This window comes from Aspergillus karnatakaensis (assembly GCF_047715665.1).
Source record: "Aspergillus karnatakaensis strain CBS 102800 unplaced genomic scaffold BJY04scaffold_14, whole genome shotgun sequence".
NCBI classification, from domain to species: Eukaryota; Fungi; Ascomycota; class Eurotiomycetes; order Eurotiales; family Aspergillaceae; genus Aspergillus; species Aspergillus karnatakaensis.
Genome location: NW_027395726.1, coordinates 403,864 through 431,378, shown reverse-complemented (window position 1 = coordinate 431,378; position 27,515 = coordinate 403,864). Strand labels below are relative to the sequence as shown.

Here is a 27,515-nt window from a genome sequence, read left to right as displayed (position 1 = left end):
CAGCTTCACTCGCTTCCTCGAACCCCTCCATAGTCACAGTCATTTAATTACCTACGATCTCTGACCATCCGATTATGCTTAGTGGTGACCTTAAATTGTACATTTACCCAGCACTAGCCCCATCTTATACCTGAGCACAGAACCAACAACAAAACCCCACCTTTCATCATTGGAGAAAACAAACCATGGAGGATCTGGCAAGTCCATGCATTTTGACATGGTATGCCTGCGCCTGTGCCTATGTAGTCTTGTCTAAAAATAGTATAACCAGGCGTTAAAACTTAAGCCTGGGACCCTGCGGCGGCAACCCAATATTTCTATTTCCATCAAAATGCATATCTACACAGCGACTACCATGCATTTTAAGCGCCGACTTCCTATTAATAACCCCCCTCCTCCACCCTAGATAACAAGAATGCCTCCATTCTACACCCTCCCGCAGCCAACCAGTCGCCGTCACCTGATCGGGGCTGAGCGCTGAGCGCTTAGCTAGCAGCATTTCAACGGCGCGAACCCCTCAGCTCAGCTCAACTCAGCCCAGCTCAGTGCGACAGCTGCAGGTCCAGCTCTCTCCCCCATCTCTAACTTCTTACCATTGATTACTACATTCTTTATTTTGACCGGGTTTTCTAATGGCAACCATCACCGAGCTCGTCGAAGACTCCCGGCTAATCGCCCGCTTCTACAACGACTACGTCGGGCACGAAGTCTCCGACACCAGCAACCCCACGCGCCAACGGAAGAAGGAAGAGCGATGGCGGCGTGAGAGGAGGCTCGGGCGCGGCGCGTACGGGGATGTATGGCTGGAGCGGTGCGCAAGTACAAATGGCAATGGCATTGGTAATGGCAATGCCACCGAGCAGAAACTGCGAGCTGTCAAGGAGATTTCAAAGAAGGAAACGGAGTATCAGCGGGAATTGTATGCGCTGGTGAAGTTTTCGCAGCCGAAGGTTTGTCCTTGCTATCTATTCATGTTAGTTTTTGTATCTCCGGGGCTGACATGGTGTGGTTGGTTAGTATGACGGGATGTTTGTGAAATTCTTCGGGTGGTACGAGAGCTCGAGGTCGATATTCATGGCGATGGAGTTTTTCGAGTTGGGGGATTTAGAACGGCATTTAAAGGAGCGGGCGTTGGCGGAGGGGGAGGCGAAACAGGTTGTTTCGCAGATTCTGGATGGGCTGGGCCATTTGCATGCGAATGGGTTTGCGCATCGGGATCTGAAACCGGGGGTAAGTCTCTGCATGACCGTTCCGACATCACCGGCTGACAAGCTAGAACATTCTGGTGGTGCAGAAACATCCAGACTGGTGGGTTAAGATTGGCGATTTTGGTATCAGCAAACGGGCGATGGACGGGGATACGGTTCTTCATACGATTGCTGGGACACCCGGCTTTGTTGCGCCGGAGATCATCGCGCAGCAGAACTACTTCGCAAATGATCGGACAGAGGCGGCGTATACCCACATGGTCGATATCTGGTCGCTCGGGGTTGTCACACACTATATCCTAACCCAGAGCATGCCTTTTCAGCGGCAGCTGGACTTGAACGCGTGGACACGAGATGGTAGGTATCCTGCTGAAGCATTAATATCCCGGGGGCTTCAAGGGGAGGTTCATGACTTCATCAAAGCGCTGGTCGCTGCTGATCCGAAACGACGCCTGCCTGTACGCAAGGCATTGGAGCATAGCTGGATCAAAAGCATGGCTGGACCATCGTCGATCGTGCAATATCCGGAGCATTTTACAACCATAAGACCAGGGCAGTATGCTTCGCACTCCTCTTATACATCTGAGGCTTCTAAAGCCTGGTCTGACCTTGTCTCTTCCCCGCACAAACCTGCAAAGGTGGTAACACTACCTCAGGAGGCATGTCACCGGGGATATGCCGTGTCGGACGTGCGGAATTCCATACCGAACGACAAAGGAGTTACATATCGGCCCGAGTTAGGGAGACAGGAGCCTCTCGGGTCGTTGAATTCTGTTACGTCTTCACACAAACTAGCAAAGGCAGAACATCTGCCTCAAGTGACTGCGCAAGTAGGCGATGTGAAGCTTGCCAGTGGCAAAACACAGAGAAACACGGCAACCACAGCCTCGAGTCCCGAAAGTCAAAAAATGAGAGGCCATGAACTATTTGAGCGAGAGGAGTTTGCACTGGCTGCGAAAGCCTTCGAACAGCTGTACCAGACCCAAATGCGAACACTCGGACCAACCCATGAAGACACCCTCACCTCTGCATTCTGGGTCGCCAAATCTTGCTCACAGGAGGAACGCTTAGAGGATGCTATAACGTGGTTTGAAAAGGTGTATCAAGGAAGGACGGCAACATCAGGTAGAGCAAGCAGAGAAGCTGCAGATGCTGCATTTCTGCTTGGTGCGGCCTACGACAAGCAAAAGGCGCTCAAGAAATCTCTCGCATGGTATCAGACTGCCTATGAAGGATACAAGGAGACAATCGGGCCTGTGCATCGACTGACCTTGAGTACTTCCGACCGTGTTGCACAGCTTCTATTCTCCCATCAAACCTTTCAAACGGCAGCCGATTGGTTTCGAATACTCTATGAAGGGCAATGCAAGACTCTCGGGCCTATGCACGGAGAAACACTCGACACGGCGGCCAATGCCGCGCATTCCTTTTACAAAGCCAAGCTTTATGACCAAGCAGAGTCATGGTTTCTCAAGGTATTCGAAGCCCGCCTGAAAACGCTGGGATACACATCCAAAAAGACCGTCGATGCAGCCAGTCAGCGTGCCGAGGTATACTATGCCCAGGGTTGGTTCGATGACGCAGCCAGCGTCCAGTCGCATGTGTACGGCCTTTACGCAAACAACGGAGCCGAATTGCATCCCCATGCTCTCGCGGCTGCATATAGCGCGGGACGCTATCTCCACGCTGGAAAAATCTATGTTCGAGCAGTCACATTCTTGCGTACTGCTTACGACGGATACATAGCGGCCCCTGAACTGGCTGGTCTCATGAAGTTCGAATGTGCACGCTTGCTTGCGGAGTCGCACCTTGCAGAAAGCGAGGGAGGCGAGGCAGAAGAGATCCTTAGTGCTGTTCTCTCCAAATCTCAGCAGGCACTAGATCCGGGCCACCCACTGAATTGGCAACTGGGCTATCTCAAGTTTCAGTGTGAATTTGACCGTGGGGAGTATGGCGGTGCTATTGCAACACTAAGAAACTTGGAAACCTTGAAGTCGGAAAATGAGCCAAGAGACGACCAAGTCAGAAAGCTTAAAGCAGGTCTTTCTTACTACTATGGCCTTGTAGACCTGGCGAAGGGGAACGTGAGAGGTGCCCGGGAACTGTTCAAGCAAGCCATGGAAGCGCAGGAAAAGGTGCTTGAGCCGCTGGATCCAGCATTACTCCGGACAAAACATAACTACGGCGTTTGTCTCTTTCGTCAGATCAAGTGGTGGGATGCAGAGCCTGTATTCCGTGCTGCAGCGGAAGGCCGTTCGACTGCATTGGGCCCTCACGACAAGGATACACTCTCGTCCATGCACTATTTTGGTGTCAATCTATACAAGCAGAGAAAGGTCGCCGAATCAGCCACAATCCTCGAATCAATCATTGATACCCAGGAGAGTGTCCTTGGGCCCTTGCACCAGGAAACCGTCACTTCGTTGCATTATCTTGGAAAGTGCCTACTCAAACGGTCTCAGCACAAGACTGCGGAAGCAAGGCTTCGCCTAGCGTACGAGAGAAGGGTCAAATTACTGGGTTTTGAGCATCAAGATACCAAGGAAACACGGACCGCTCTCCACGGGGCTCAGAAGCATCTAAGGCTGCCCTTAACAGCTTAATATGCTGTCCGCCCTCTGCAGCCTGATTCGTTGCGCAGTCCTTGTTTACACTAAACGCGAAGAGTGACAGAGCAAAGCTTTGCGAGCGACCCATGGCCCTGGTTGAGGGCCGATTATCAGCGTAATTCTGATAGGTATCTCTCTGTTGCCGCCACAGGCGCAGAGCAGAGGGAAAGTGCATGGTGTGACTACAACAGTGCTTCCTGAATTAATCAATGATATTGCAAAGATGGTGCTACAGGCGCCACCGATTGGTGTTCTGAAGGTGTCCTCCTGGAATGTAACCGATAACTTGGCTAGAGTTACTGGTGCGAGATGGCCGCAGTGGGAAGCGTCGAACCCCCACTCAACCTCGATGACTTACCGGCCTGTTTTCATGAATCCCAAATTTTGTTTGATGGTTGTGGTTATGGCTCTTCATGAGTATCAATAGACGTTATATATATCACGATTTATCTCGCTTGTCGAACAGACTGACTATCAGATCTCCAAGGATCCGCTAGCAAGGTCCCCTCGCAGAGGCACTTGAGCCCTTGTATGGCGAACATAATAGCCGGCACGGTTATACTAGTCTGGCACCAACCTGGATGTAGCAGAGTTTTGTTCGCGGTTAATAAGGCGGCAAAACGCGTAGACTATTTACCTCAAGACTTGCTTCATGTATATCGCTCATTTGACTATGTACGTGTTGAATGATATAGACTAAAATGACGCGAATTGGAGGTCGTTTTGCAAACTCATTGCCTATTGCTCATAAAGCGGAATCTTTGCAGGGATTCTCCAACGATGCTCTGGGTATATCACGCCTTCTCGTCCATATATTTCGCGAGAGGGGCATTCGCCGCGCGAGAAATAATAGTTAACGAGAGGCTATTACTACTCTGCTACACTTAGGCACGTATTTGGCTTTCAGATACACGTAGCTCATGGATGTTCTATAAGGACGACGACATACTGGCAGCATGCTACAAGCCCGATTGGCGTTAATGTGCACTAGCAGCCAAGGACTTCGAGGCCAAACTCAGCACGTTTATATACCGCATCTGACGCCATAAACATGGCGTAATCTAGATAAGACCCGCGGCGTCTTGTCTAGCGTGCGGGATTCGGCCTTAAGAAGAGGACCGGCCGTCGCTCTTTCTACCTGAACAATACCCGGTGATTTGACATTCCTACTGCAGCTACTGCCAGTTTGCCAAATATGGCTGTGCTCAAAACGGACACCACAGTCGGGCCTCATGAAAAGTCTGCCCGAAGCACGGTCGACACTGCATCGGACGACAATACGAACAGTATCGATCAAGTCCACAGCGATCCCGATGGCAAAGTTGACCCGAAAGCCGAACGAGCGTTTGTATGATCTAGCATTGCCCCTCTGCTGACGCAAAGCTAATTAGGTTTCTTAGTTATGGAGGCTGGACCTAGGCCTGCTAACCATTGGATTCTTGGGATATGTCTTCAAGTACCTGGATCAAATTAACATTGTATGCTCAAGCAAGCTACCCTGTGTCAAGCCAAACTAATGGACGTTTGTATAGAACAATGCATACGTTTCCGGCATGAAAGAGGATCTGCACCTCTACGGGAATGAGTTGAACTACTTTACCACCTATTTCAAGTAAGCCCGCACGGTAGAATATCCCTTAATCACAGATACCTTTGCTCACCCGGTTTAGCATTGGGTACATGGTGATGCTTTTCCCATCCTGCATCTTAGTCTCCTATATTGGCCCTTCAGTGTGGCTGCCTGCTTGTGAGGTACGTCCTCTTTGGTTCCTCTTGCGCTCTTGATCCAGCTTCTAAGACCAGAGAATAACTAGGTCTTATGGGGTGTCTTCACCTGCTGCCTGTCAACAGTTACAAACGCAAATCAAGTGGGTGTCGAATTTGTCCCATCCACATAAATCTTCCACCTGTATTGGCCTAACATACCCAGATCTACGGTCTACGCTTCCTCATCGGCTTTTTCGAAGGAACTGCTTGGCCCGGTTATTATACCATTATCAGGTTTGTTTACCTGCTCGCTGAATGCAATGAATAAGCTCACAAGACACACAGTCAATGGTATCTTCCGCACGAGCTCGCATTGCGCATGAGCATCTACAATATTGCCCAACCAGTTGGCGCAATGCTTTCAGGCGCTATTCAAGGGTCTCTCGCTGAGAATCTCAATGGGTCAATGGGGCGTGCTGGGTGGCGGTGGGCTTTCATCATCAACGTAATACGTGGAGTCCTCTCTAAGCGACCCCTAGGCTGACAAGCAACTTTCCATTGTAGGGCGTTTGCACTATCTTCGTCGCGCTACTAGCGTTCATCATTCTACCTGGATATGTACGATACAGATAACTTACCCATCAGCAACAACTAACAGACGATATAGCCTGAAAAACCAAACCCTCTCACCAAGTTCTACCTGAAAGACCGGCACATCGGTAGTCCTCCCCTCTCCGATTTTATAACCCTTCAGCCCTCGAAATATTGACAGACAGTTAACTATCATCTAGAGATCGCACTCGCCCGGGCCCGCCGCGTCGGCCGAAAGCCCCAAACAGGAATCACCCCCAAGAGCTTCCTGCGGACATTCAAGATTTGGTTTTTCTGGGCGATTGTCTGTACGTACCCATCTCCTATCCCCTCGATGCCTAGCGCGCGTACAGTATACTGATACAGTTGCAACAAACAGTGTCCTGGCCAATCGGCAGCAACACCGTGCCGACAAACTATTTCAACCTGTGGTTGAAATCGCTCAAGAATGCCGATGGAAGTGCAAAGTAGTGCGTCTACACCTTCTCCCCATGTCAATCCTATTTGCCGTAGCAGGCTGACCGAAATCAACACCCCAGCTCCGTCGGAATGCTAAATTACCTCCCGATTATCGGACAGGCGATTCAGCTCGTCGCGGAAGTGGTCTTTAGCGGACTGAGTGATCGCTTTGGCAGGTTTCCGTTCCTATTGCTCCATTCGGTGAGTTATTTATTCCATCCTTATCTAATAATGTCAAAGAAAATGTGGTATGAGCTAACTTCATCAAGTCAATCAACATAACATCCCTCATAATCCTCGTCATCCAGCCCGAGAACCAGACTACGCATATGGTCGGGTATTACATGAATTATGTTGGAGCGTACGTACCCTCCCTCACTTTTCTATTTACCCCACCAACCCTGCTCCCCCTAACTAACTTTATTGGTAAATGTGCAGAGTCTCACTAATGCTCCTGTGCTCCTGGGCCTCAACAAGACTGCAATCCGAACCTGAAGTCCGGACAATCTTCTTCGCGAGCGGGACGATCATCTCCTACGCGCTAAACGCATTCGTGCCCATCGCCGCATTTCCCGCAAGCGAGGCGCCGGAGTGGCGTGTTGGCGCGAAGTTGTACCTGGGCTTTGCGTGTTTGGCGCTATGTATGTTTATCGCGACGCAGGTTGGGTTTTGGAGGGAGGGGAGGAGAAAGATTGTTGAGGAGGAAAGGCAATCACGCGAGGAACTTTGACGTGAGGTGTGGATAGGGGTTATTTGGTTTGCAGCTAGGTAGGCCGGTATGGCAGAGGAGAGCATGGGGTGTTTGAAGAGGGGCTGGGATTAAGCCTCTGAGGGCAGCGCCCGCTGAGGGCACAGACAATCTGGTCTTGGGGTATTGCCTAAGGAAACAAGAGCAATAACCTGGTTATGGAATAAGTAATACTATTCGAATGGTCCGCAGAGCGCCAAATCTAGATAGAGCATGGAAACGCAAGGGCCTGTGGGGCTTGGCGTGGCAGGTGGAGTCGCCGCGGGGGCAGCGGTCGGGTTAAAGATTACACCCAGGCTCAGCACATTACACATGGAGGTACCTATGGGGGTGATTTTACCAATTTGATCCATTCTGAGAGCTCCCATGTATTGATCTGATAGCAAACTGATAAAGAGGCTCAATGACGGAAGCCTAGACCAGGCTAAAAATACCGCCTAGTCCCCGCAGTCGGGCGTTGACCACCGCAGATTGGCGGAGGGGTAGCCGCCCAGCGCTTGGCGATAACCCAGCGCCAACGACCCCGTCAGGGGATTTTCTCTCCAGCTCCCATCAGTTGTTGCCAGTTCACTCCATCAATTCTGATGACATTATCGCATCGAGTATGCGCCTACACTCCCTCCCGCTTCTACGCGGGGCAATAACGCTCGCATTCCCCCTGTCCGGTACGCCCCTTGCCTACCCGCTCCAGAACCCGACCGCTGATCGAATTCAGGGTCCTTCACTGTGGCGCAGGAATGCACCGCCAGCCACAACTTCACCATTTCATCACAAGAGCAGCTCAATAGGATTACTTCAAACTGCACGGAAATTACGGGAGAGTTATCGTTAGTTGACTACTCGGGATCACTTACACTGCGCAATATCACGCGCATCCAGAGTATTGTGCTTTATCCGGGGAGTAGTCTTACCGAACTCGATCTGCCTGAGCTTGAAATCTACGAGGACAATTTGATCCTTACAGGCCTGGATGACTTGAGGAGAGTTTCCGCCCCCAAGCTGAGAGGTATTGAGGCACTGCATGTCGCGTTTACTGGCGATGAGGTGGAGTTGAGCGTTCCAGCATTGAGCAACGTGAGCTCGGTGTTTTTAAGAGGGAACTTCAAGAGGTGTGTATCTTGATTCAAAAAGAATATAGCAGTACATGTGTTGACACATTTAGCCAAACATTCGACTCCCTGCGCTACGTGCGCACGAAATTCGACATTTGCAATGCGATCAACTGTGAGAACTTCTCCTACATGAACGCGACCACTTCGATGGACCTCTCGTTTCCGGCTCTTGAGCGGATCGGCAACTTCCAGGTTGGTGGGAATGTTACGAGGTTTGTCATGTCTCACCTTATGAGAGCAGGGTAACTAACTCGTGTATAGACTGTCCACCCCCGAAGTCACAGCCATAACATGCAGCGACTGCGACTGGGCAGCACTCCACCTGAAGCTCTTTGGCGCAACGCCGATCGCCGTTGATTTTCCTCGGTTAAGGACGATGGAGGGGAATACGTATATTCGGGGTGACATTGCCTCGTGAGTTACCTTTAGCTCCCAAAACCAAGAAGGAATAGAGAGACAATGCAATGCTGACTCTTGCAGAATCTCCCTCCCAGCGTTACAAGAATACACCCACGAGTTCATCGCAATCCCACACCAAGCACTCAACATAACCCTACCCGTTCAGACAGGCGAGAACTTCCTGTTTACAGGGAATGTTACCGAGTACGCCTACATCCCTTCACTCACCTCTCAGAAACAGAACAACTAATAGCTGTATCAGAATCAACCTCCCCAACCTGCGCGACTTCACACGGATCCATATCGACTCAGACATCAAAGATTTCGACTGCGACGAGCTCTTGAACGAGCTCAAAACCACACATAGCACGCCGCTAAATGAGAGTACGGTGGATGAGTATTTCCAGTGCTCGGGAGTTTCGCCGCGATATCAGGGACTTGGATGGATTGGTGGGGGTGGTATCGCGTTAAGTGTTTGGGTTATCATCGGGATGTTGGTTTGAAGTAGCCTTTTTTTCTGATTTCACTTTTGTTGTGGGTAGACGTAGAGTAGACCTGTCAGATCTATAGAGTTTAGTTTTCAAGATGTACGCCAGCGGCAGCAAAGTAACCTTTCCAGTCGTTACTGGAGAACAACTCAATGCAAAGACCGTTATCGTTGTCAATCCATTGGGGTCGACCTTGACGGCGTCTCATTGGCGGACGACTACATCGGAAAGACCTCCCCTTTCCAACCTCGCTATCTCTTTCCTGATGGCTTATATTCCCCCCAGCGAACATGAGCTTGCCCGATTCCACTTATTCAGATATCGGTACACTGTCCGACCATGCCTCCATCCCGACCGAAACGAACACACTCCTTCGGAGGGTGCAAAGCGTGCCGCACCCGACATCTAAAGTGCGACCAAACCGCTCCGACATGCAATCGGTGCCGGATATCAGGACTGAAATGCGACTTTTCGTCTGTTCTCCGCTGGATGGTTCTCACAGGGGCCGAGGTGTATGATAGTGTGCCGCAGGTTGCTGGGAGTGAGGAGGAACGATCCTCGAGGAGGTATCTGTACAGTGGTTTGTTTATATCCATGAACTGACAGAGTGGGGCTGATTGGATGTGATGCAGAATCAGCGAGGCAGGCCATGAGTAGGTCATTGACCGAGGGTGTCTGTTCAGTGACGAAAGCTCTTGATGATCTTGACGAGAGGTCGAAATGCCTGCATCAGGGAAATCCAGAAATGGCATTCGGACCGTTTAGCGTTTTCACGTTGGCTTCTAGTAACAATACCGAGGTTGGTATTGGCTCACAGGAGATTGTCGATAATATCGCATTTCCCCAACAGCGATGTACCACCGCTTATTGCGGATCTGAGAGTATTGCGACAGCGAGGTCTACCTCTCCATCACAGCGACATCCTCCTTCATTAACCGATGGACTCACGGATCATCACCGATCGTTCAACGAGCACCACTTTCTTGAAGACCTATTAGCAAGCCCTATTGACTTGCTTCAGTGGGGTGACTTGTTTGCTCAGCCGGACTCATCATTCCCACATACTCCAGACGCAGCAGTGATGGGATCCTCAATCTGGCCAGAAGAACGCTGTCTACAGCCATCACTCTCCCAAGACCCATATTGGCCACAGCTAGATCTTATATCCGAAGCCCCTGTACTCCTGCGACATTTCAATGACGAAGTGATTGATCAGATGGGATCACTCCCGATCAATGAGAAATCAACCTGGAGAACCCTCAGCTTCCCTCTAGCACTAGTCACGCTGAGCGACTTGACCGTCCTCCACAAGAGCAGGAGCGAGATCAAACACGCCAATATCGCAAACTTCTACGCTTTGATTGCTGTTTCGGCCTTCCACCTAGCCCTCAACTCAGTCGCGTTTCCTGCCCTCGAGCGGGGAGAGAACTACTGGTCGGACTTGTCTTCACATACATATGCCGCTGCAAAACGGCATCTACACGAGAGCCTGCAGAATGAGTGCTCACTCCCGCGAAAAGCGAAGTATAAGGAGCAGCTTATTGCAATTGGCGCTATTCTCGCCACTGCGGTGCGTAATCCACTAATTTTTTCAATACCCATAGCTGAACCTTGCAGATACTCTCCGGTAACGAGATCGACACTCGTCAGTATCTAACAGAGATGGAGCATCTAATTCGCTGGCGAGGGCTAAAGAAACCAGCCGTTTCTCGGCGTGCACGATCCTTACACAATGTCTACGCCTGGATGCGTATCGTATCCGAGAGCACCAACGTCGCGTACAACCAGCGTGTAATGCCGTCTACAAGGCCTCTATCTACTATGAATAGCCACCCTAATAATACAATCAAGTCGGACATCGCACTCGACAACTTCCTCCACCTCCAGCCACAGCAGACCCTCGATTCAACCACTGACACCGATAAAGACCACAACGGCCAAGACATCCACTTCGAAACCTCCCTGCAAAGCCCGGGAAACATGTACATGCAGATCTACGGCGTCCCCGAGACCTGGCTCAGCCTTGTATCGCAAACCACGCGCCTCGCAAACGTTATCGACCGGCTATCTCCAAGTGAGAAGCCCCGAGACGCACAGATCCTCGCATCCCTCCAGCCACGCGCAGCGTACCTCGAAAACGCCATTTGCCTTTTCCAGACTCGCCACTCCTCGCCCAACACAACCACGGCCACAGGGCACGGAGAGACTAAACAGCAGACGAAACCACACATGTTCATGGTCCAAGCATTAAGTTCCGCGCTGGTAATCTTCTTCTTCCGGCGGGTGCGAAAGATCAATCCATTGCTGCTACAGAACTCCGTCAACAGTGTGATCTCAGCCCTGCACGCGTGGGACGACGCCCTCATCCGACATGGCTTGCTCGGCCCGGGAACTGCATGGCCGGCCTTCATCGCAGGGGCAGAAGCAATGGCACAACCCCAACGACAGCAGGCCATTCTGTGGCTCGATAACGGCTTTTCAAAAGCCGGGTGGGCGGGATACAAGACATCCAAGGAGGTCCTACTCGAGGTTTGGAAGAAGCGGGATGAATTACAGACCGGGGTAGCTGCATCCACCACATCGATTCCCACATGGATGGATATCTGTCGAGAAACGGGGAGTTGGCCGATTCTATGTTGATATTCTTCGCTGAGCAGCGGGAGAGCATAGATACTGAGTCTGAGTCGAACATCCATTCCTCGTAGGTAACCACACGTTAACTAGAGAGAAAGAGAAAGCATTAAGAGTACAACGCCTGAATCCTCCGATTATTCCACTCCCAAGCCGTCACCTCGTCATACCGACAGGGCGTACAGTCAGTAACAAACTCCCTCAGCGGAAGCAACACCGCATCGCGATTCGGCTTCGCGAAATACGCAATCGAATATCGCTCCGGAATCATCTCCTCCCCACTGCGCGTTCCATCCCCCGCACCAGAGACAGTAGGCGGATAGGTAACCCGATGACAAGCCGCCCGGAAGGTATCATTGCTGAGCCGCTGCAGGCTATCCCCGATATTGAGAATAATCTCCGTCGGGCCAGACGACTCCACATCGTTGAACGTTCCCAACTCCTCCTGGTCCTCAACTTGTAACCCGCCCGTCGAATCCTGAAAGAGCATCGTGATCGTCCCGAAATCCGTATGTTCTGCGATCCGCGTCTTGGACCCATCCGCAAGCTCAGAGGCCGGAATGGCCGGGTAATGCAGCAGCCGGAACTCATTCTCTGCTTTATCGTGCATGGATTTTAGTTTCTCGCCATCGACACCAAGGGCGATTGCCAGGGCTGAGAGGATATGTAGTTCTGTTTCAAAAGCCCTGTCGTAGAAGGATTCCATAAACGCCCTAAACCCTGGCAGTGTGGATTCGGCAAGCCAGAGATTATCAACGAGAGAGTCGGAAGCAGAGCCCATGTCGAGGGTTTCTTTGATGTCGCGCGTTTTACCGGGCCCGACGCCCTTCTCGTAGCCGGAGATGTTGGCGACGTTTTCTTGCCCGATGAAGCTGTAGCCTCTGTTTGGGTTTGCTTGGGGTGGGTGTTTGATTGTCATCTTTTGTTCGAGGGGGAGGGAGAAGAATCTTTTTGTCTGGAAGATGGTTGTTAGCTGTGTTGGCTGTGTTTTGAGGGGTGTTGTATTGTGCTTAGGGGGGTAAGGAAGGAAGGAAGGAAGAACGAACCATGTCGAATAGCTTGTGGATTTCCTCGTCGGGGATGCCGTGGTTTTGGAGCTTGACGCAGCCGCGTTGCTTGAGTGTTGCGAGGAGGGAGGAGCAGAAGGTGGCTTTTTCGGTCGAGGTGCCGAAGAAGTGGGCCATGTTGAGGGTTGTTCCTTTGGACATGGTGGGTTGATGCTGGAGAGGGGTCGCTGAGGGTTTGTATGCGATGAGATCGAGGATGATTTGGGTTGTTGTTTGCTTGTTGCTTGGAGGATGAGGATATAGAACCGTGGGTGGTATATATACATCTCGACCTCGGGGTCTCTTCCTAACTACCGCTATACGAGGTGAGATAAGATATTTTCCAACAGGAAAGAGATCTCGACCCTCCTAAGATCGGAGTATGCTTATCTCCCACCGTGCAGTAGTCCGTTTAAGAACTGATGAAAAAGGATGGAGATCCCGAGGTGGGCCTCTGACCCGCATGATACAGCTGAACAAGCAGGAGATCCCGACTGTGGATATAGAGGTTCTACTGCTCCAGAACCAGGATAGAGATAAGCCGATGAGAAATATATTTGGCTTCTGCCTGGGACCCTCGATGACTGGATATTAAACCGTCTACTATATCTGTCTATCTAATATATATAATCCCCTTCTTACCCATACATGACGGGTCGCCTGAGGTAGGTTAGATGCACTCATCGAATTGGCCAGTGACCAGGAAAGCATTGTAAATACCACTGATACTTAATTCACCGAGCGATAACAGACAGATGCACTTCACTTCATACAACCCTGCCGGTAGGCGCGATGTGTCTATTAACTGCTAGGTCATTGTGAACATGGGTCTAGGTCCACAGGTAACCTCTATCTCAGCAGCTCCCACCTCAAATTTCTATCTATCACCTCCTCCCCTGCCCAGTCCCATCATCATCAAAAACAAACAACCGCAAAATCGCCTTCGCAACCTCCACCCCATCATGCTCCAGATGCGCCGTCTCGGCCGCCCGATCCGCATGCTCCAAATCCTCAATCCCGCCACTATCAACCCGAATCTGAATCTGCCGTTTCACCATATCCTCATCAAACGCCAGATGCGCCTGCGAGGTGAACAGCCTGTTAGGGATATACAGCCCCTGAACAGGCGTATGGTCGCTGCGCCCCCAGACAACAACCTCCGTTTCTGGACCCAGCAGGTCCGATCCAGCCGTTGACGCAGTTGGCGCATTGAGAACTTGATCCTGATGCATCTGATGCAGATGGATATAGTCGTCTTTTGTCCTGAAGAGTCTCTGGCCAGCGCTCGTGAGGTTAATGCGGCTATGGCCGAGTTCCCAGTCCTGGGTCGGCGCGGGTCCAACTTCCCCACCGAGCAGGCGGGCAAGTAATTGATGTCCGAAACAGACGCCCAGGAAGTGGAAATCCGGCCGGGAGATCCAGAGGGTTCGTAAGAGCTCTAGCAGCTGCAGGATCCACTCGTTGTCGGCGTGTGCGTCGTAGACGGAGCCCGTGATGAGGAGGCCGTCGAAGCGGTCAAATTCGGATACCGTGGGGATGCGCCCGCCTTGTTCGGAGACGACGAAGACTTGGTCTGTTTCGACGCCGAGTGGGGGGTGGTGGGCGCGGGCGGCGGCGGCGAAGTGCTCGTGGACGATGCGGCCGAAGGAGCCGCGCTCGGATTGGGTGTCTGGGTGGGGGACGTCGGTTTCCAGGACCATGATGCGGACGACGGGGGCGGAGGGGGAGGGGCGGTATGTTTGGTCCATTTTGGTTGAGGCTGAGGTATGGAGTTGAGTGCGTTGTTTGAGGAGGTTGGCGGGTGTGCTGCGGAGGAACGGTCGGGTTATATAGGGCGGGATCCGGACAGCGACAGCACAGCGCAACGTAATGAGCTGGACCATATTGTCCTGCCAAGCTACTCGGCTTCCGTTTCTGTAAGCTTGCAAGGATTGCGCGAGGAAATATTAATGCAGGATGTCCAGGTGTAGGGACTCTTGGCTTGACGTCAAGTGCCTGTATAGTGGAGCCGCCGGACGTCATCGTTCTCGGCTTGCCAGCAGCAGTTCCTTGAGGTCGCCAGTTTAGCGATGCATAGGGCTGGCAGGATTGGTGATCAGGGGTACTGCTCTTATCAGGCAGCAGTCTATCTTTCTTTCAGCCACTACCGAGAGCAACCCTGCCCATACGCTCGGCCTGTGCGTATATCAGGCAGCCATTATACAGTGCCACCTCGATCAATGCTCTGACGGGTTAGATATGCTTCAACCAGTGTAGAAAGATGGTATGAAATAGGTACAGACTAAGAAATACTTTCCAATAGTATACGAAACCCTCTCACACCCACCCTATCCCATTCATACTCGTTCTCACCACTACAGCGCCAGAATCCTCTCCGCCGCCCTCTCCGCCACAACCGCAATATAGGCCGACGGATTCGTACTGATCATCCCAGGAAAGATACTCGCATCAACCACGAAAAGATTATCCATCCCGTAGACCTTCGTATCGAGATCCACGACCGCTGAGCCACCGTCCCGCCCATCGTCCGAGCCCATCTTACAGGATCCTACACACATTGTTAGCACATCCACAGCAGAACTCGAACATCTCCCAAGGGAACTAAAGGAAACCCACCCATCCAATGATTACTCCCCCTCCCCGTCGCCGGGAGCGAGTTCACATAATCCGGGATCGAGATATTCGCCGTCGGATACTCCCATGTCAGCCCCGAGACATTCCTTAGACTGTCCCTCAGTCTTTGGAACCCCTGGATTACCGCATCGGTGTCGTTTTCATCAGCCAGCCAGGGGAGGTCGCTGACGACGGTGTTGAGGGCGCTGTTGATGGTGAGTCTGCCGCGCGAGGTCTGGCCGCGGCCGACGTATTGGGTTATAGTGATTACTTCTGTTGGTTTCTTAGTTCGTGTTCATGAGCAATAAAGAAGAACGGGATGGGACATACGGCCGTCTGGGATGCCGTGGCTTCCTTCGACGCGGGCTTGGTATTGCAGTTGCCGGGTTATGCCATCGGGGCCGGTGACTTGGTCGAAAAAGCTAAGGCACGATCAGTACTATTCTTTTTAGATGTGGGTGGAGCGTACACAGGGTTAACGTTTGGCGCGGCCTGCGCGAGAGGGCCGGTGCGGCTTTCTGCTGTTGTTAGCTCTTCTCCTTCTCAGTTGAAAGGGACATACCGAGATAACTATTCTTGTCCGCCTCGACGGGATCATCCCATGCGCCGTAGAAGTCGTAGAAGACGACGTCGGGGTGGTGGACGACGATTTCGGTCTATTAATTAATGAAAAATCCCCTTTCCTGGATGGATAGCACTCACATTCGGATGGTCCATCAGGTTCTCGCCAACAGGAAGGGTGATCCAGTGGTCCTCGGAAATCATGCTCTCTCCATCTGTGGCAGAGGCATTCACAATAGCGAGTTGGTCTTCCGGTCCGATTCCACCTATTGTCGTTAGCACGGCATCAATGTAGACTTTGCAGTCGTTAGACGAAGAGAAAGACATACTCCTGAACAGAACCTTTGGACTCCCGAATGCACCCGCACTGAGGATGACCTTGCCCCCCTCAGCCAAGTTGACTGTACCTTCATACCCCCCCTCGTTGAATGGCAGCACCTCCACTCCTGTCGCGACAGCACCCTCCCTCACAACCCTGCGCACATTCGTATTCACCCAGAGATCAAAGTTCCCCCTCTCACTCGCCGAAACCAGATATGTCGCCAACGGCCCATTCCTTTGCCCCTCACTGAACATATACGGACTGTACCCAACAGACCGATACTTCTGCTCAGGACTCTCGTTCAGGGTATAGAAGTTCCATCCGGCGTTCAAAAGACCATTGATCAGTACCCTTGGCCCCTCCTGCAGGTAAAGCCGTCCATCCTGACTTGGCGTCGTGGTGCCCGGAATGCGTCCAAACACCTTCTGCACACTCGGCGCGAGATCACTATACTTCCACCCCGCGGGAAACTCCTCGTCGAAATCCTTCGAGTACGGCTTCCACCACAGCCCCGAATTCACCGCCGTCCCACCCCCAAGCACACAGCCTGCCATCTGATCATTATCCGGACACGCAATCCCCGCGCTATCAACCCAGATCTGGTTACACAGCCCAGGGACATCGAACCTCGTCAGCTCCGTCCCCTCCAGCCACTCGGGCTTCAACTCCCCGCCCCAAAGACCCAGACTCGGGGGACCCTTCTCAATAAGCAGCGTCTTCGCCCCAGAGGCACTCAACCGATCAGCCAACACCATCCCCGCAGGCCCCGAGCCAACAATAATATACTCGTACGTCGCATTACTCGGGACAGGAACACCAACAGGATCCTCCGGATCCGGATCCCCACCACCACCCTCACAAGACCCCGGGACCACCTCCGTCGCGAGCTCCGCCCAGCTCGCATACTGGTCACTAGGCGCGCCATCAAAGATCCCAACAAAGATACTCTGCGCCTCATGCTGCACAACAGCTAACTCATCCGGACAAGCGCCGTTGGTAGGAGCCTCGGAACCCTGCGCCCACCCCAGCACAAGCCGGCCATTCGTCGTCTTCGCAGACCCGGTTACACCCTCGTGGTCCCAGGATAGACACCCGACACAGCGAAAGAGAACCTCGAATTTCTCCTCGGAGATCGACGACGACACCTGCGTGACGTTCGCCGAGCCAGAGTATACATCCGGCATTGCATACCCGGAACTAAACCGCAGACTCGTGAGCACGTCTTCTCCCTCGGGCGCTGCGTACGCCATGAATAGCAGGTTCGAGTTCATGCTTCCGCCCAGCGAGATCCCGCACCATCCTGCCCCCACCGTGGCGGTGCTGCAGGAGAGGTAGCCCAGGAACTCGGTTGCATCGGTCGTTAGAGCGTCAGAGGGGAGGGCGACGCCGAAGGTTAGCCCTGCGGCGGCGGAGGTTGGAGCGACGGTCCATGTGTCGAAGGTGATTCCGGAATCCGGGTCGGTGTATGGCGTGGGGGTGCTAGATTGGGCGGTTGAGAGGGGGAGGACTGTTTTTTTTAAATAGGAGGGTTAGGGCTTATTTCTTTTCTCTTTGCTGGAGGGAAGTAAAACATACAGCTGGCGACCGCCAGGGCCGCGAGGGTGGATTTCAGTCCGCCGGGGAGAGAAAACATATTCAAGTACGTAAGTCGAGTGAGAAAAAGAGCGGAAAGAAAGTGAAACCAAGGGAGCGGAGCGAAAGGAATCGAATTGAATGTCGTCGCCAGGACGAAGGGTCTCACTCTCTCTCAGTGACAGAAGACAGGGAAGAAGCGGAATATATAACCACCCATTTCAAACCCAACCACCTCGCTCTTTCTGCACAAGCCACCTGCAGCGAATCAGAGAGATCCAGAATAAGCAACCCTCTACAAACCCCAAATCAAGATAAAGATCTACAGGAATCAATAACCAGGACCCAAGCGCAACAGGGGGTGCAGTACTCCCGACGCATCAAACGCGCCAGAACCCTCTTGGCATCCTTGGAAGCTCCTTAGCCCTGGCAGCCGCCGTGTCAGATTCGGCCGCTGCGGAGGAAAGGCTGAACCAAGATTTCACACCTGCAGTTTGGGGTAGATTAGCCTAATCTCGCTGGACCTCCGTGAGCACCGTGACGAATATGTTGGTTCTGGTTGGAACTACTCGACTCCGTCCTCCGGAGTCTATGCGAAACGGCGTGGGGCGCCGCGGCCCGCGTCCGTGGTGATCTTTTCAGGTTGATTGAAGTCAGGAATCTGGATTCTTTGCCCAAGAAGGGGGAATCTGACGGTGAGAAGATTGTAGAGGGGGGTGAGGGGAATGTGATCGGGGAGGATCCGATCGATGTCAACTCAAGTCAAGGTCATGGGATGAGAGGGAATGGAAACGGATGGATGGATGGATGCTACGTTTGCTATAGGTGGTGCACTAAAGTCATTCGACACGGAGAGAAGAGATGTTGCATTGGAAGAAGATTGGAACTGGGGTGTCGCTTTGGCTTGAGAAGGTCATTGTCATTGTCGCGTTGGGTAAAGTCATCGTTAGTTCGTGGGTATCATCAGTAAGCTAGCATGTAAATCTGAAACCAAACCAGATTGTTTCAATCAATCGATCAAACAGTAAATGTACAAATGCCGTGCTATGCTCCGTAACGTAAACATCAAAATGTAGCAAAAAGGTGTCGAGGATCGTTGGCAGGTCGCAGAAATGTGGTAAGTGATGTCGGTATGAGATGGCGAGGGAGATTCAAGTAAGGTGTGGTGTAAATATGTGCAAGGTATCGGAGAGGTCCAATATGGCGTCGAGTGGATGCAATATCGAAGATACAGATCGACAGAGCGAATGGCGCTAGAAGCTCTTCACGGTGTTATAGCTCCTCCCTACCGCTTCTTATACTCATACCGCCGCCAGTTATCCGCAATGAACCACTCCGCCATGTGCGCGGCGTCGCGCGCCCAGGTCACAACCTCTGGCTCCCACGGCCGATGCTCCGGCGGCGGCCGACCAGGCGAGATGGTAATCGGCGGTGGAGGGCGATCATGATCCGGGCGCCCATGAGGATGTCCCGGAGGAGGATGGCCCGGATGAGGCGGGTGTCCAGGCGGAGGCGGCGCACCGGGAGGTGGAGGTGGAGGTTGCGGCCAGGCATCGCGCTCATCTAGATCGCTCTCGCCGTCACTCTCCTCATCAGTATCATCTTCATCCTCGCCATGCTGATGATGCGTCGCATGCTTCTTCTTCTCCTCATCCGCATACCGTGCCCAAAGCGTATCAACCATATCAAAGAAGCTGAAACTCCGCACGGCATCCTTCTCCTGCGGATCCTTCTCGATATCCGTAAACCGCCACTCGACATCGTCGATTAGCGGGATGACGATGCGCCACTGCGGCCGCGCCGCAGACCGCACGGCCAGCCACGACCCGCCCGTGTTCATCACGCTGAACTGCCAGTCCTGCATGCCGTTTGCTTCGTGGTACATCGGGCGAATCATGGATTGGCCTTCGTATAGCCCGCGGATGTCTTTTGCTGCTTTGGTGCTGTTTGGGCCAAGGGAGTGGGATTCAATGAGTAGATCGATTATCGTCGGCACGATCTGATTCGAGATGACGGGGTCTTTGACCTCGACGGATGGGAGCTGCGGGTGCGCGAGGACGATGGGGACGTGGAAGCTCCCGACGTGCGGGTTGCTGTAGGGGGTGATTCCGCCGTCGTTGGGGAGGGAGAGGCCGCTGTTATCATCAGCATACAATCATAATCAGAAATCGAGTGCAACTTACTGATCACCAGCCATTGCGAGCAGCGTCTCATTCGCAATCCCCTTTTCCTCGAGAATATCCATGATCTGCCGGATCCAGCGATCGCCAAAGCCAATGGTGTTCAAATACCGATTCATATCGTTGTTCTTCCCCTTAAATGACGGGCCCATGATATTCTCAAACTCGTCATCCGGCATGCCCCACGGATGATGCGTCGTTCCCGTCAAATGCGTTAAGAAGAGTCGATTATGATTCTCCTCCGCATCGTCAATCGCGTCGCGGAGATAATCCGCTAATTCCGTGTCTGGGTAGCCGTAGTAATTGACCTCTTTATAGCGAAGCGGGTAGTGTTTCGCATCCGGTTTCTCGATCCGTTCCTTCGTATATATATCCTGGAACCCCATCTTCGGGGTTAGTTTGTTTTGATGGTCGTAGGTGTCTGTCACGGATTGCATCCAGACAGACGTCCACGGCCACGTTCTGTAGTCGTCCTCGTTTGTGATGTCGTTTTGATGGCTGAGGGCGTTGACGACGTGCGGCATGCACGGGTTGTACAGGTGGTACTTGTACTCGCGGTTGAAGTCCGCGACCAGCGGTGTGATTCCGCAGACGGTGCCGGCCAGACTCTTGATCGTGTATGTTCCGGTGGTAAAGGCGTTGCTGGCGCTGAGACCGCCGTAAGATTTTCGCGGCTCCGTGCGGTTTTCGTTGAAGCCGGAGTCGAATCCAGTCAGGTACTCTGCTGTGCGGGTGAGGTTTGCGACTGTGGCGATGGCGCTCTGCGGCATTTCGTTTCCGTCGAACGAGTCGACGATCTTGTCCCACATGAAGGAGCCGTTGCGGAGGGGGAAGACGTCCGCGCGCGTGCTTTCGAGTTTTAGGAGGATCACATGTTTGATGTTTACGCCGCCGCTGGCCAGTACATCCTTTAATGAATCGATAACCGGCTCCTGCAGGTTCGACAGGTGGAGCGGGTCCTTGGATGGCGTGTAGTGCTGGCGATTTCCACTCCAGTCTTCGAATCCGGGCAACGTCTCTTTCGGCATCCAGTCCCATGCTGGCGGTTTTGATAGCGATGTCTGCCCTTCGAGCCAGATGTAATCTGGGATATTGCCGGCTTGCTCTCCTAGTGTTGGTCGGTACATTCCCGCGAATGGCGTCAAGGGTAGCGCTCCGGACAAGAATATGTACGACGGATACGCAGGTCGGGCGATTCGCAGACAGCCGAGGAAGGTTAGCGGGAGCCAGACAAGCAATCGCCTGGCAAGAGAGAGGCGTTTCTGTGGTGTGGAGGGTCGGGAGTGTGACCCCGAGGCAGATGCTGAGCCCGAGTTCAACAAAAAGGCATCCTCCTCATCATCACTCTTATCGTCATGGTAATCCTCCACCGCAATGTGTTCGTAGATATCCGGATCAGGCAGTTGCCTTCTAAATCGAACCTCCCGAACGCGCGACTGAGCGAGCGAGTACCACCGGCTGAGGAATGGCTGTATCGGTTTGAAAGCGAGCTTGAACGGCTCGGCGAGGGTGTGGAGGATGCCACCGACGACGCGGTGGGTAAAGGGCGCCACAAACCAGGCGCATACAACAAGGATGGCTTCGACGATGAGGAAGCCAGTCAGACCGGTGAGGAGGGTTCGAATGGCGGCTGCGTCACGGTGGAAGGTTTTCGCTTGCCGCCAGTTGATCTCGGCGCCGGCTGTAAAGTAGAAGGAGATGTTCGCCGACGCCATTCCCGACATCGCGAAGCTAGACAGTTAGCCTAGTTGCAGAGAAAGAGGACACCACACACCTGAAAGGAATCACTATAGCCGCGGTAATTCCGTCTAGCCAGCGCCAGGGGAACTTTTGCGTGAGGATGCGCACCAGCAGGGTGCAGGCCACATCCTGAGTGAAGAAGGTGATTCCCCAGGTGAGGAACTTGTGTGCGGGGAGGGAATGCAAATGGGCGAAGAGGTGCAGGGCTTTTGCAGAGAAGAGGGCGAAAAAGGCGAGGGTGAAGAAGAAGCGCCTCGTCCAGTCCCAAAACACATCGAAGAAATCGGCAGGCGACGAGCGCAGACGGGTCCAGATGGCAGTGCAGTTGCGGAGGAGTTTGGTGTGGGTGACGGATCTCATCTTGCCGTCGTGTTAGCGTGTTAGTGGTGATGCATGCTGTTGTCGCAGTGGAAAGAGAGAAAAGAGGGAGAGAGGAGAGAGAAGAGAGATGAAGATGAAAAACCCGTCAAGGCAGCGGCGGATGGTGAATTCATAACTCCAATGAATCCACCAGTGCCCGGCTGAACGAGCTAAGCCAGCGAAGCTCCAACTGTGCAAAACATGGACCCTTTCAACCTTTGCCACGAGCGGACCCTGATTGGCGACTCGTGGCCCCATTTATAGCAGGAGTCCGCGTGCTCAAGCCTCAAAGAGTGTTGTACTACATCTGTCAGGGGAAGGGTGTTACGCAGGAAGTGCCTGGGCTGTTTTCGTAATTTCTATATCAGATCCCATTGCCTCCTGCAATGGCATTCCCCTGAAGCAACAAAGAGAACGAAAGCAAGGACACAAGACCACCTTCTCGTTGAGGCAGCGTCGGACTCGCCCGATCGGACCCTGCGGGGCGTGCACCACTCACGACAAAGCACCTCTCAGCCTCGATGGATCGCAGTCCGCGGCCTCCATTGGCTCTCTGTTTTTATAAACTGTTGCAGCCGTTTTGTCCCCCAACAACACTGCCTTGATTTGCATGTTGATCTCGCAGAAGAAAGATCTCGTATACGTACAACAGTCGATCATGATGTAAACGGTGGTAGGCGGCCCCAAGGAACAGGCAGCGACGACAGCCATGGGATTGACGGGAAAATTGAGAACTGGATGAGATCACGGTCCTCCTTTTAGTCACAGAAATTAATTACTTTCCCCACTCAACTCTGCTGGCTGCCAAGACGCCCAGACAACCGTCCTTCTGGAACATTTCAAGCTTGACAGCTTGAGTTGCAGTCGGCTGTCACTCAGTGCGGAGAGAACTCTGTTCGATGCGGTGAACTTGGAAGCTTGAACTTTCTCCGGCTTCTCTCGCTGCCACTGGCAACCGTTGAACCGACTCCTGAGATCAACCACTGAATACGGAAGCCTAATCGAATTTTCTCTCGATGAACCCACATGTCTCACCATTCTGACTAACGCTTAGCCTACCATTAGCCTATCTTTAGTTCTTTCAGTATACGAGAATAGCTGCGCCGCAATCCATCCAGAGTTCCAGACTGCTACCGCCGCCTCTTCCCCTTGAGATAATATCCCCCCGCAGCGACCGCCACCCCAACACCCGCAACAACAGCCGCCTTACTGACCGGCCACACCTCCTCCACAAACCCAATCCGAGTCTCTTTCTTCCCGCCGATATACTCCCCATTCGCATCCCCTTGGATCGCATAATCCGTCCACCGCACTTGAGACAGACCGTGCTGGTACTCGACCACCCGCCCGGGCCAGTTATTCGTGATCCGCCCTTCCGACGTCTTGTACCAACTGCTGCAGCTGGGGTCCGCGAAGCTACTCTTCGACAGCCGCTCTTGCAGCTCGTCGTTGAATGCCCGAACAACCTCGGTCTTCGGCGTGATGGCGAGAGCGTCGCCGCGTGCTTTTGCGCGGATGATCGGGTCGATGAGCGTCGCCAGGTAGCGGCTCTGCGCTTCAATCATGAGAATAATCGAGTTGTGGCCTGCCCCGATGTATCAGTATCAGTTCACATCTCGCCATGAACAACCTCGACTTTGAGACTGGGAGAAGGTAACATAACATACCCAAATTTGTATTCGGCCCATACAACAGACCAAAATTCGGCATCTCCTCCACCGTAACCCCATAATACGCCGTCGCTCCCCCCTTCCACACCTCAGATAGCTCCCGCCCACCCGCACCCTTGATCTGAATCGGATGCAGAAACTCCACCGTCCGGAACCCCGTCGCATACACAATCAGATCAAACTCACTACCCTCCCCATCCACCGTCTCAATCCCCGTCTCCGTAATCCGCGCAATATCCCGCAGCTCCAGGTGCACATTCTCCCTCCCCAGCGCCGGGTAGTAGTCATCAGATGCAAGAATCCGCCGACACCCCGGCGGGTAACTCGGGGTAAGAACATCCCACAGCTCAGATCTATCCGGGAGACCCTTCTTGATCAAGTCAACGCCCATATCGCGGACCTCCTGCGAGGTCTTCGAGTCCAGCTGCACGATCGTGTCGTGCGTTTGCTCGCGAAACCACATCATCGCCGCGCGTTTGCAGCGGCGCAGGAACGGGATCGACAGGAGAGCTTGCTGGGCCGGATGCACGGGCATATCCATGCGCGGGATGATCCATTGCGGGGTGCGCTGGTAGACGGTGAGGTGGGCGGCGGATTTGGCGACTTCAGGGACGATCTGCGTTGCTGTCGCGCCTGTCATGCATATCAGTATCAACACAACACTCGAACCCCCCAACAGTGAAAGAAAAGAGAAGGGAAAAAGAAGAAATACCATTCCCGATGATCGCAACCCTCTTCCCCGCAAAATCATATGACCAGTCCCACCGCGCCGAATGCATGCTCTTCCCTTTAAACCCCTCTATACCAGGGATCTCGGGCCACCGGGGTAAATTCAGCTGCCCGACGGCCCCGATAAGGATATTCGCGGACAGCTCGTACGCGCTTTGGAACTGTGCGTCTTTCACGCCGGAGACTTTGACGTCGATCTTCCACAGTCGATTCCCCTCATCCCACTCCGCGGCTTCAACGGCAGAATTAAACCGGATATGGCTGTACAGCCCGTACTTCGAGGCGATGCCGGTGAGGTAAGTGAGGATTTCTTCCTGGCCCGGGTATTCCCTCGTCCAGGTGGAGCGTTGCTCGAAGGAGTAGCTGTAGAGGGCGCTCCAGACTGGTTTTAGTATCTAGTTAGTGTTGTTTTTTCTCTTCTAGCTGCGAAGGGGAAGAAGGAAGGTGTGAAAGGGAAAGGGAAGATACCATCACAAGCACACCCAGGGTACTTATTATCGTTCCATGTCCCGCCGACGGCGCTGCCTTTTTCCAAGATCACAAAGTTGCGGTGGTTGCGGCGGAGGAGGTCGATTGCGATGCACATTCCTTGGAAGCGTCAATACCATACCATATTCAAACATAAACTCAGATTCATTCGCATCGCAAACGGAAGGGCATAAAACGAATTAAACGGGAAATGGGATGGAGAGAAATACCCGATATCCCAGCGCCGATAATCACCACCGTGCTCTGCGTATAGTCCTTGTTGCCGACCGGGTGGGTGGTGCTACTCGTATCCTTCAAGGACACCATATTGGCTGGCTCTTGGTCTTGATACACGAATAAACAGTCTATATGATCTGGTCTGACAACGGCGTAACAGAATGAAAAAGAAGTGAGGTTATCCCTGAGAATCGTGGCCGTGGCCGTGGCCGGGTGGTTCGGTTCCCCGCGCTTTGATCGGCAGCACCGACCTCGGTTGACTCTAAGGGTGTGAGGAGGTGGCTTGGCGGGGCTTTTGCAGGGGTGTTGTGCAGGTGATTGTCATGTTGTGACCTATCATAAGGTGTTTTTTATGCAGTGCGAGTGCTGGAGAATGTTGAGGTCTTCGTGTTTGGGTGAGTGGCTGGCTGATGATGAAACGATATCCTGCTATGCGTATGCGTACAACAGTATGAATATTCCATTCAACGTGGGAGCCCTTGACTGTAGGCACAGCATCGTTGAGATCAGTAGAGAGGCATATAGGCTAGAGTTACATGGAAATCTTGATGGTATAGTAGGTTGGATATCCAGCGCTTCAACTGCCTGGGAGGCTATGCATCGTGCGCTGCTTACGTGTGCACTTAATCTTCTTATCAGCTATAAATGTCCGAGGAAACTCTCAATTTCCAGATCCCAAGACCTATAAGATTATATCTTAAGCGTTAATATTACTAACAAGATTGTTCACTGGCTGTCGCGTAGTCGACGTTCAGGCGCCCTTGCGACCAGCAACCGGAGCACCTGATTGGCTTGATCATGAGGAATGAGGATGGAGGTCTGAGGCCGCCTACCTCTCAGCTGCACCAGTAGTAACTATGGTGGAAGAGATATTGTAAACACTGTAATGGTCTGTTGGTACACTATGCTCTCGATGGTATGATGTTGGATTAATGACTTGATGAAAACGTCCCTGGACAGGTTGGGTGCGCACCATAGTATATATCGCTGCCACCCAACCGAGAGTTTTTCACCCCCATATGAATCTGCCATAGACAAAACGCATGAGGTTCACTTCAGTCATTTATTTCCGGAATGAAGACCAAACGAGTGGCTTGAGCCCAGTCGGGTCTACTATGTTTCCGATAGTCGAGTAACCCTCAGCGCGACCAGGGGCATCGGTGCAAGTGCCCTCACTCGGACCAGCAACAACTGCAAGGGCTACTCAGTATTAACAAACCGGAATTCTACAGACTCTAAGCTAGTGAGAGACTAGCAAGTTACTCGATCACACATCCGATTGGTACCATGCAGACCTTACTCCAGCTGCGCAGAGCCGGGGGGGTGCAAGCAGGATGCCGTAATTGCCCACATGATGTAAAGGACATCTAAGCAGGTAGGGGTAAGTAGGATATGGTGATCATCGCGCATATGGTGAAAAAGAAAAAAAAAAAAAAAAAAAAAAAAAAACACTTGAGACCACACGGGGATTCAACTTGTATGATGTAAAGCTATAGGTGTAACTCACGAACATCCAGGTGTAGGACTGCTCTTGTCGGCACATACTTCTGATGTAGTCCTAGCTGTCAGCGGGCTCGACTGGGCGCTTGGAAACCTCAGCCGAATAGCGAGGTAGGATCTGTTTTACTTGGTTGGTGATGAGATCGAGTTTTCTTGATGATGAACCGCCTGATCTGGGACGTCTAATGTTTGATGATTGCGTCCCGCCTAAGACTGTGCGTTTGTACCTCAACATGCCCTTGGTTATCTACGAACGCGCCTGATGTTTATGGCAAGATGCGCGAGCCAACAGCCTTCCCCTTCATGGCCCGGCCTTCCACAGTAGGAGATATACTTGGATTTTTAAACATCTCTAGAAACCTCGGAAAGTACCGACGACCCGGAAACTACGTTACATTGCGCCCTTGTGTTGTTTCGGAGTGTCCTACGAGGGCGGATGTGAAGGTTGCATCTTGACTGATTTCATGTTGAGGTCATGACATGAAGTCTCTCACAATGCCTCCCGTAGTTGCGCCGGTCGGTCGACACAGAGAGTCTGTCCAGCGAACACCTCCAAGAAGAAAGT

General features: G+C 52.6%; 8 protein-coding genes across 8 annotated transcripts; 4 read left to right on the top strand and 4 right to left on the bottom strand.

The window, feature by feature from the left end:
* Positions 1-611: 611 nt before the first annotated feature.
* BJY04DRAFT_184810 (kinase-like domain-containing protein) lies at positions 612-4,180 on the top strand. Its single transcript, XM_073710673.1, has 3 exons — positions 612-950; positions 1,018-1,230; positions 1,277-4,180. Exons 1-3 carry the CDS (start codon positions 633-635, stop codon positions 3,809-3,811), a joined length of 3,066 nt encoding a protein of 1,021 aa, XP_073573340.1. The 5' UTR covers positions 612-632; the 3' UTR covers positions 3,812-4,180.
* An 832-nt stretch (positions 4,181-5,012) lies between these two features.
* On the top strand, positions 5,013-7,591 carry BJY04DRAFT_226547 (major facilitator superfamily domain-containing protein; the record flags this gene model as incomplete). The annotated part of the gene is made up of 14 exons (XM_073718437.1): positions 5,013-5,165; positions 5,218-5,295; positions 5,350-5,429; positions 5,488-5,569; positions 5,632-5,685; positions 5,748-5,818; positions 5,870-6,029; positions 6,089-6,142; positions 6,192-6,243; positions 6,316-6,423; positions 6,495-6,585; positions 6,655-6,775; positions 6,844-6,935; positions 7,013-7,591. The coding sequence occupies 14 exons, from the start codon at positions 5,013-5,015 to the stop codon at positions 7,302-7,304; spliced, it is 1,488 nt and encodes a 495-aa protein (XP_073573339.1). The 3' UTR covers positions 7,305-7,591.
* A 286-nt stretch (positions 7,592-7,877) lies between these two features.
* On the top strand, positions 7,878-9,611 carry BJY04DRAFT_26499 (uncharacterized protein). The gene is made up of 6 exons (XM_073720037.1): positions 7,878-7,987; positions 8,038-8,431; positions 8,485-8,646; positions 8,696-8,848; positions 8,915-9,037; positions 9,096-9,611. The coding sequence occupies exons 1-6, from the start codon at positions 7,927-7,929 to the stop codon at positions 9,334-9,336; spliced, it is 1,134 nt and encodes a 377-aa protein (XP_073573338.1). The 5' UTR covers positions 7,878-7,926; the 3' UTR covers positions 9,337-9,611.
* A 49-nt stretch (positions 9,612-9,660) lies between these two features.
* BJY04DRAFT_226545 (Zn(II)2Cys6 transcription factor) lies at positions 9,661-12,253 on the top strand (the record flags this gene model as incomplete). The annotated part of the gene is made up of 3 exons (XM_073718436.1): positions 9,661-9,901; positions 9,954-10,891; positions 10,939-12,253. The coding sequence occupies 3 exons, from the start codon at positions 9,661-9,663 to the stop codon at positions 11,959-11,961; spliced, it is 2,202 nt and encodes a 733-aa protein (XP_073573337.1). The 3' UTR covers positions 11,962-12,253.
* On the bottom strand, positions 11,759-13,160 carry BJY04DRAFT_226543 (isopenicillin N synthase family dioxygenase; the record flags this gene model as incomplete). The annotated part of the gene is made up of 2 exons (XM_073718435.1): positions 11,759-12,907; positions 12,999-13,160. The coding sequence occupies 2 exons, from the start codon at positions 13,158-13,160 to the stop codon at positions 12,062-12,064; spliced, it is 1,008 nt and encodes a 335-aa protein (XP_073573336.1). The 3' UTR covers positions 11,759-12,061.
* Positions 13,161-13,614: 454 nt separating this feature from the next.
* On the bottom strand, positions 13,615-15,070 carry BJY04DRAFT_184807 (type 1 glutamine amidotransferase). The gene has a single exon (XM_073710672.1). The coding sequence runs from the start codon at positions 14,879-14,881 to the stop codon at positions 13,883-13,885; it is 999 nt and encodes a 332-aa protein (XP_073573335.1). The 5' UTR covers positions 14,882-15,070; the 3' UTR covers positions 13,615-13,882.
* A 157-nt stretch (positions 15,071-15,227) lies between these two features.
* On the bottom strand, positions 15,228-18,250 carry BJY04DRAFT_226540 (cellobiose dehydrogenase). Its single transcript, XM_073718434.1, has 8 exons — positions 18,070-18,250; positions 16,502-18,001; positions 16,314-16,438; positions 16,174-16,267; positions 16,081-16,129; positions 15,942-16,033; positions 15,615-15,884; positions 15,228-15,546 (listed from the first exon to the last, which is right to left on the bottom strand). Exons 1-8 carry the CDS (start codon positions 18,125-18,127, stop codon positions 15,353-15,355), a joined length of 2,382 nt encoding a protein of 793 aa, XP_073573334.1. The 5' UTR covers positions 18,128-18,250; the 3' UTR covers positions 15,228-15,352.
* A 1,101-nt stretch (positions 18,251-19,351) lies between these two features.
* Positions 19,352-25,890, bottom strand: BJY04DRAFT_226536 (sulfatase domain protein; the record flags this gene model as incomplete). Its single annotated transcript, XM_073718433.1, has 9 exons — positions 25,444-25,890; positions 25,214-25,333; positions 24,729-25,127; positions 24,014-24,649; positions 23,557-23,931; positions 23,049-23,080; positions 22,021-22,346; positions 20,250-21,977; positions 19,352-20,201 (listed from the first exon to the last, which is right to left on the bottom strand). The coding sequence occupies exons 1-9, from the start codon at positions 25,538-25,540 to the stop codon at positions 19,352-19,354; spliced, it is 4,563 nt and encodes a 1,520-aa protein (XP_073573333.1). The 5' UTR covers positions 25,541-25,890.
* Positions 25,891-27,515: the final 1,625 nt, after the last annotated feature.

Coding starts and splice junctions, on each gene's coding strand:
- BJY04DRAFT_226540 (XM_073718434.1), bottom strand. CDS start 18,127: ATGTTTTCTCTCCCCGGCGGACTGAAATCCACCCTCGCGGCCCTGGCG. Junction 16,439..16,501: donor TCCAAAGGTTCTGTTCAGGA/GTATGTCTTTCT, acceptor TAACGACAATAG/GTGGAATCGGACCGGAAGAC. Junction 15,885..15,941: donor CCACGGCATCCCAGACGGCC/GTATGTCCCATC, acceptor AGAAACCAACAG/AAGTAATCACTATAACCCAA.
- BJY04DRAFT_26499 (XM_073720037.1), top strand. CDS start 7,927: ATGCGCCTACACTCCCTCCCGCTTCTACGCGGGGCAATAACGCTCGCA. Junction 7,988..8,037: donor GCTCGCATTCCCCCTGTCCG/GTACGCCCCTTG, acceptor GATCGAATTCAG/GGTCCTTCACTGTGGCGCAG. Junction 9,038..9,095: donor TTTACAGGGAATGTTACCGA/GTACGCCTACAT, acceptor TAGCTGTATCAG/AATCAACCTCCCCAACCTGC.
- BJY04DRAFT_184810 (XM_073710673.1), top strand. CDS start 633: ATGGCAACCATCACCGAGCTCGTCGAAGACTCCCGGCTAATCGCCCGC. Junction 951..1,017: donor TGAAGTTTTCGCAGCCGAAG/GTTTGTCCTTGC, acceptor GTGGTTGGTTAG/TATGACGGGATGTTTGTGAA. Junction 1,231..1,276: donor ATCGGGATCTGAAACCGGGG/GTAAGTCTCTGC, acceptor CTGACAAGCTAG/AACATTCTGGTGGTGCAGAA.
- BJY04DRAFT_184807 (XM_073710672.1), bottom strand. CDS start 14,881: ATGGTCCAGCTCATTACGTTGCGCTGTGCTGTCGCTGTCCGGATCCCG.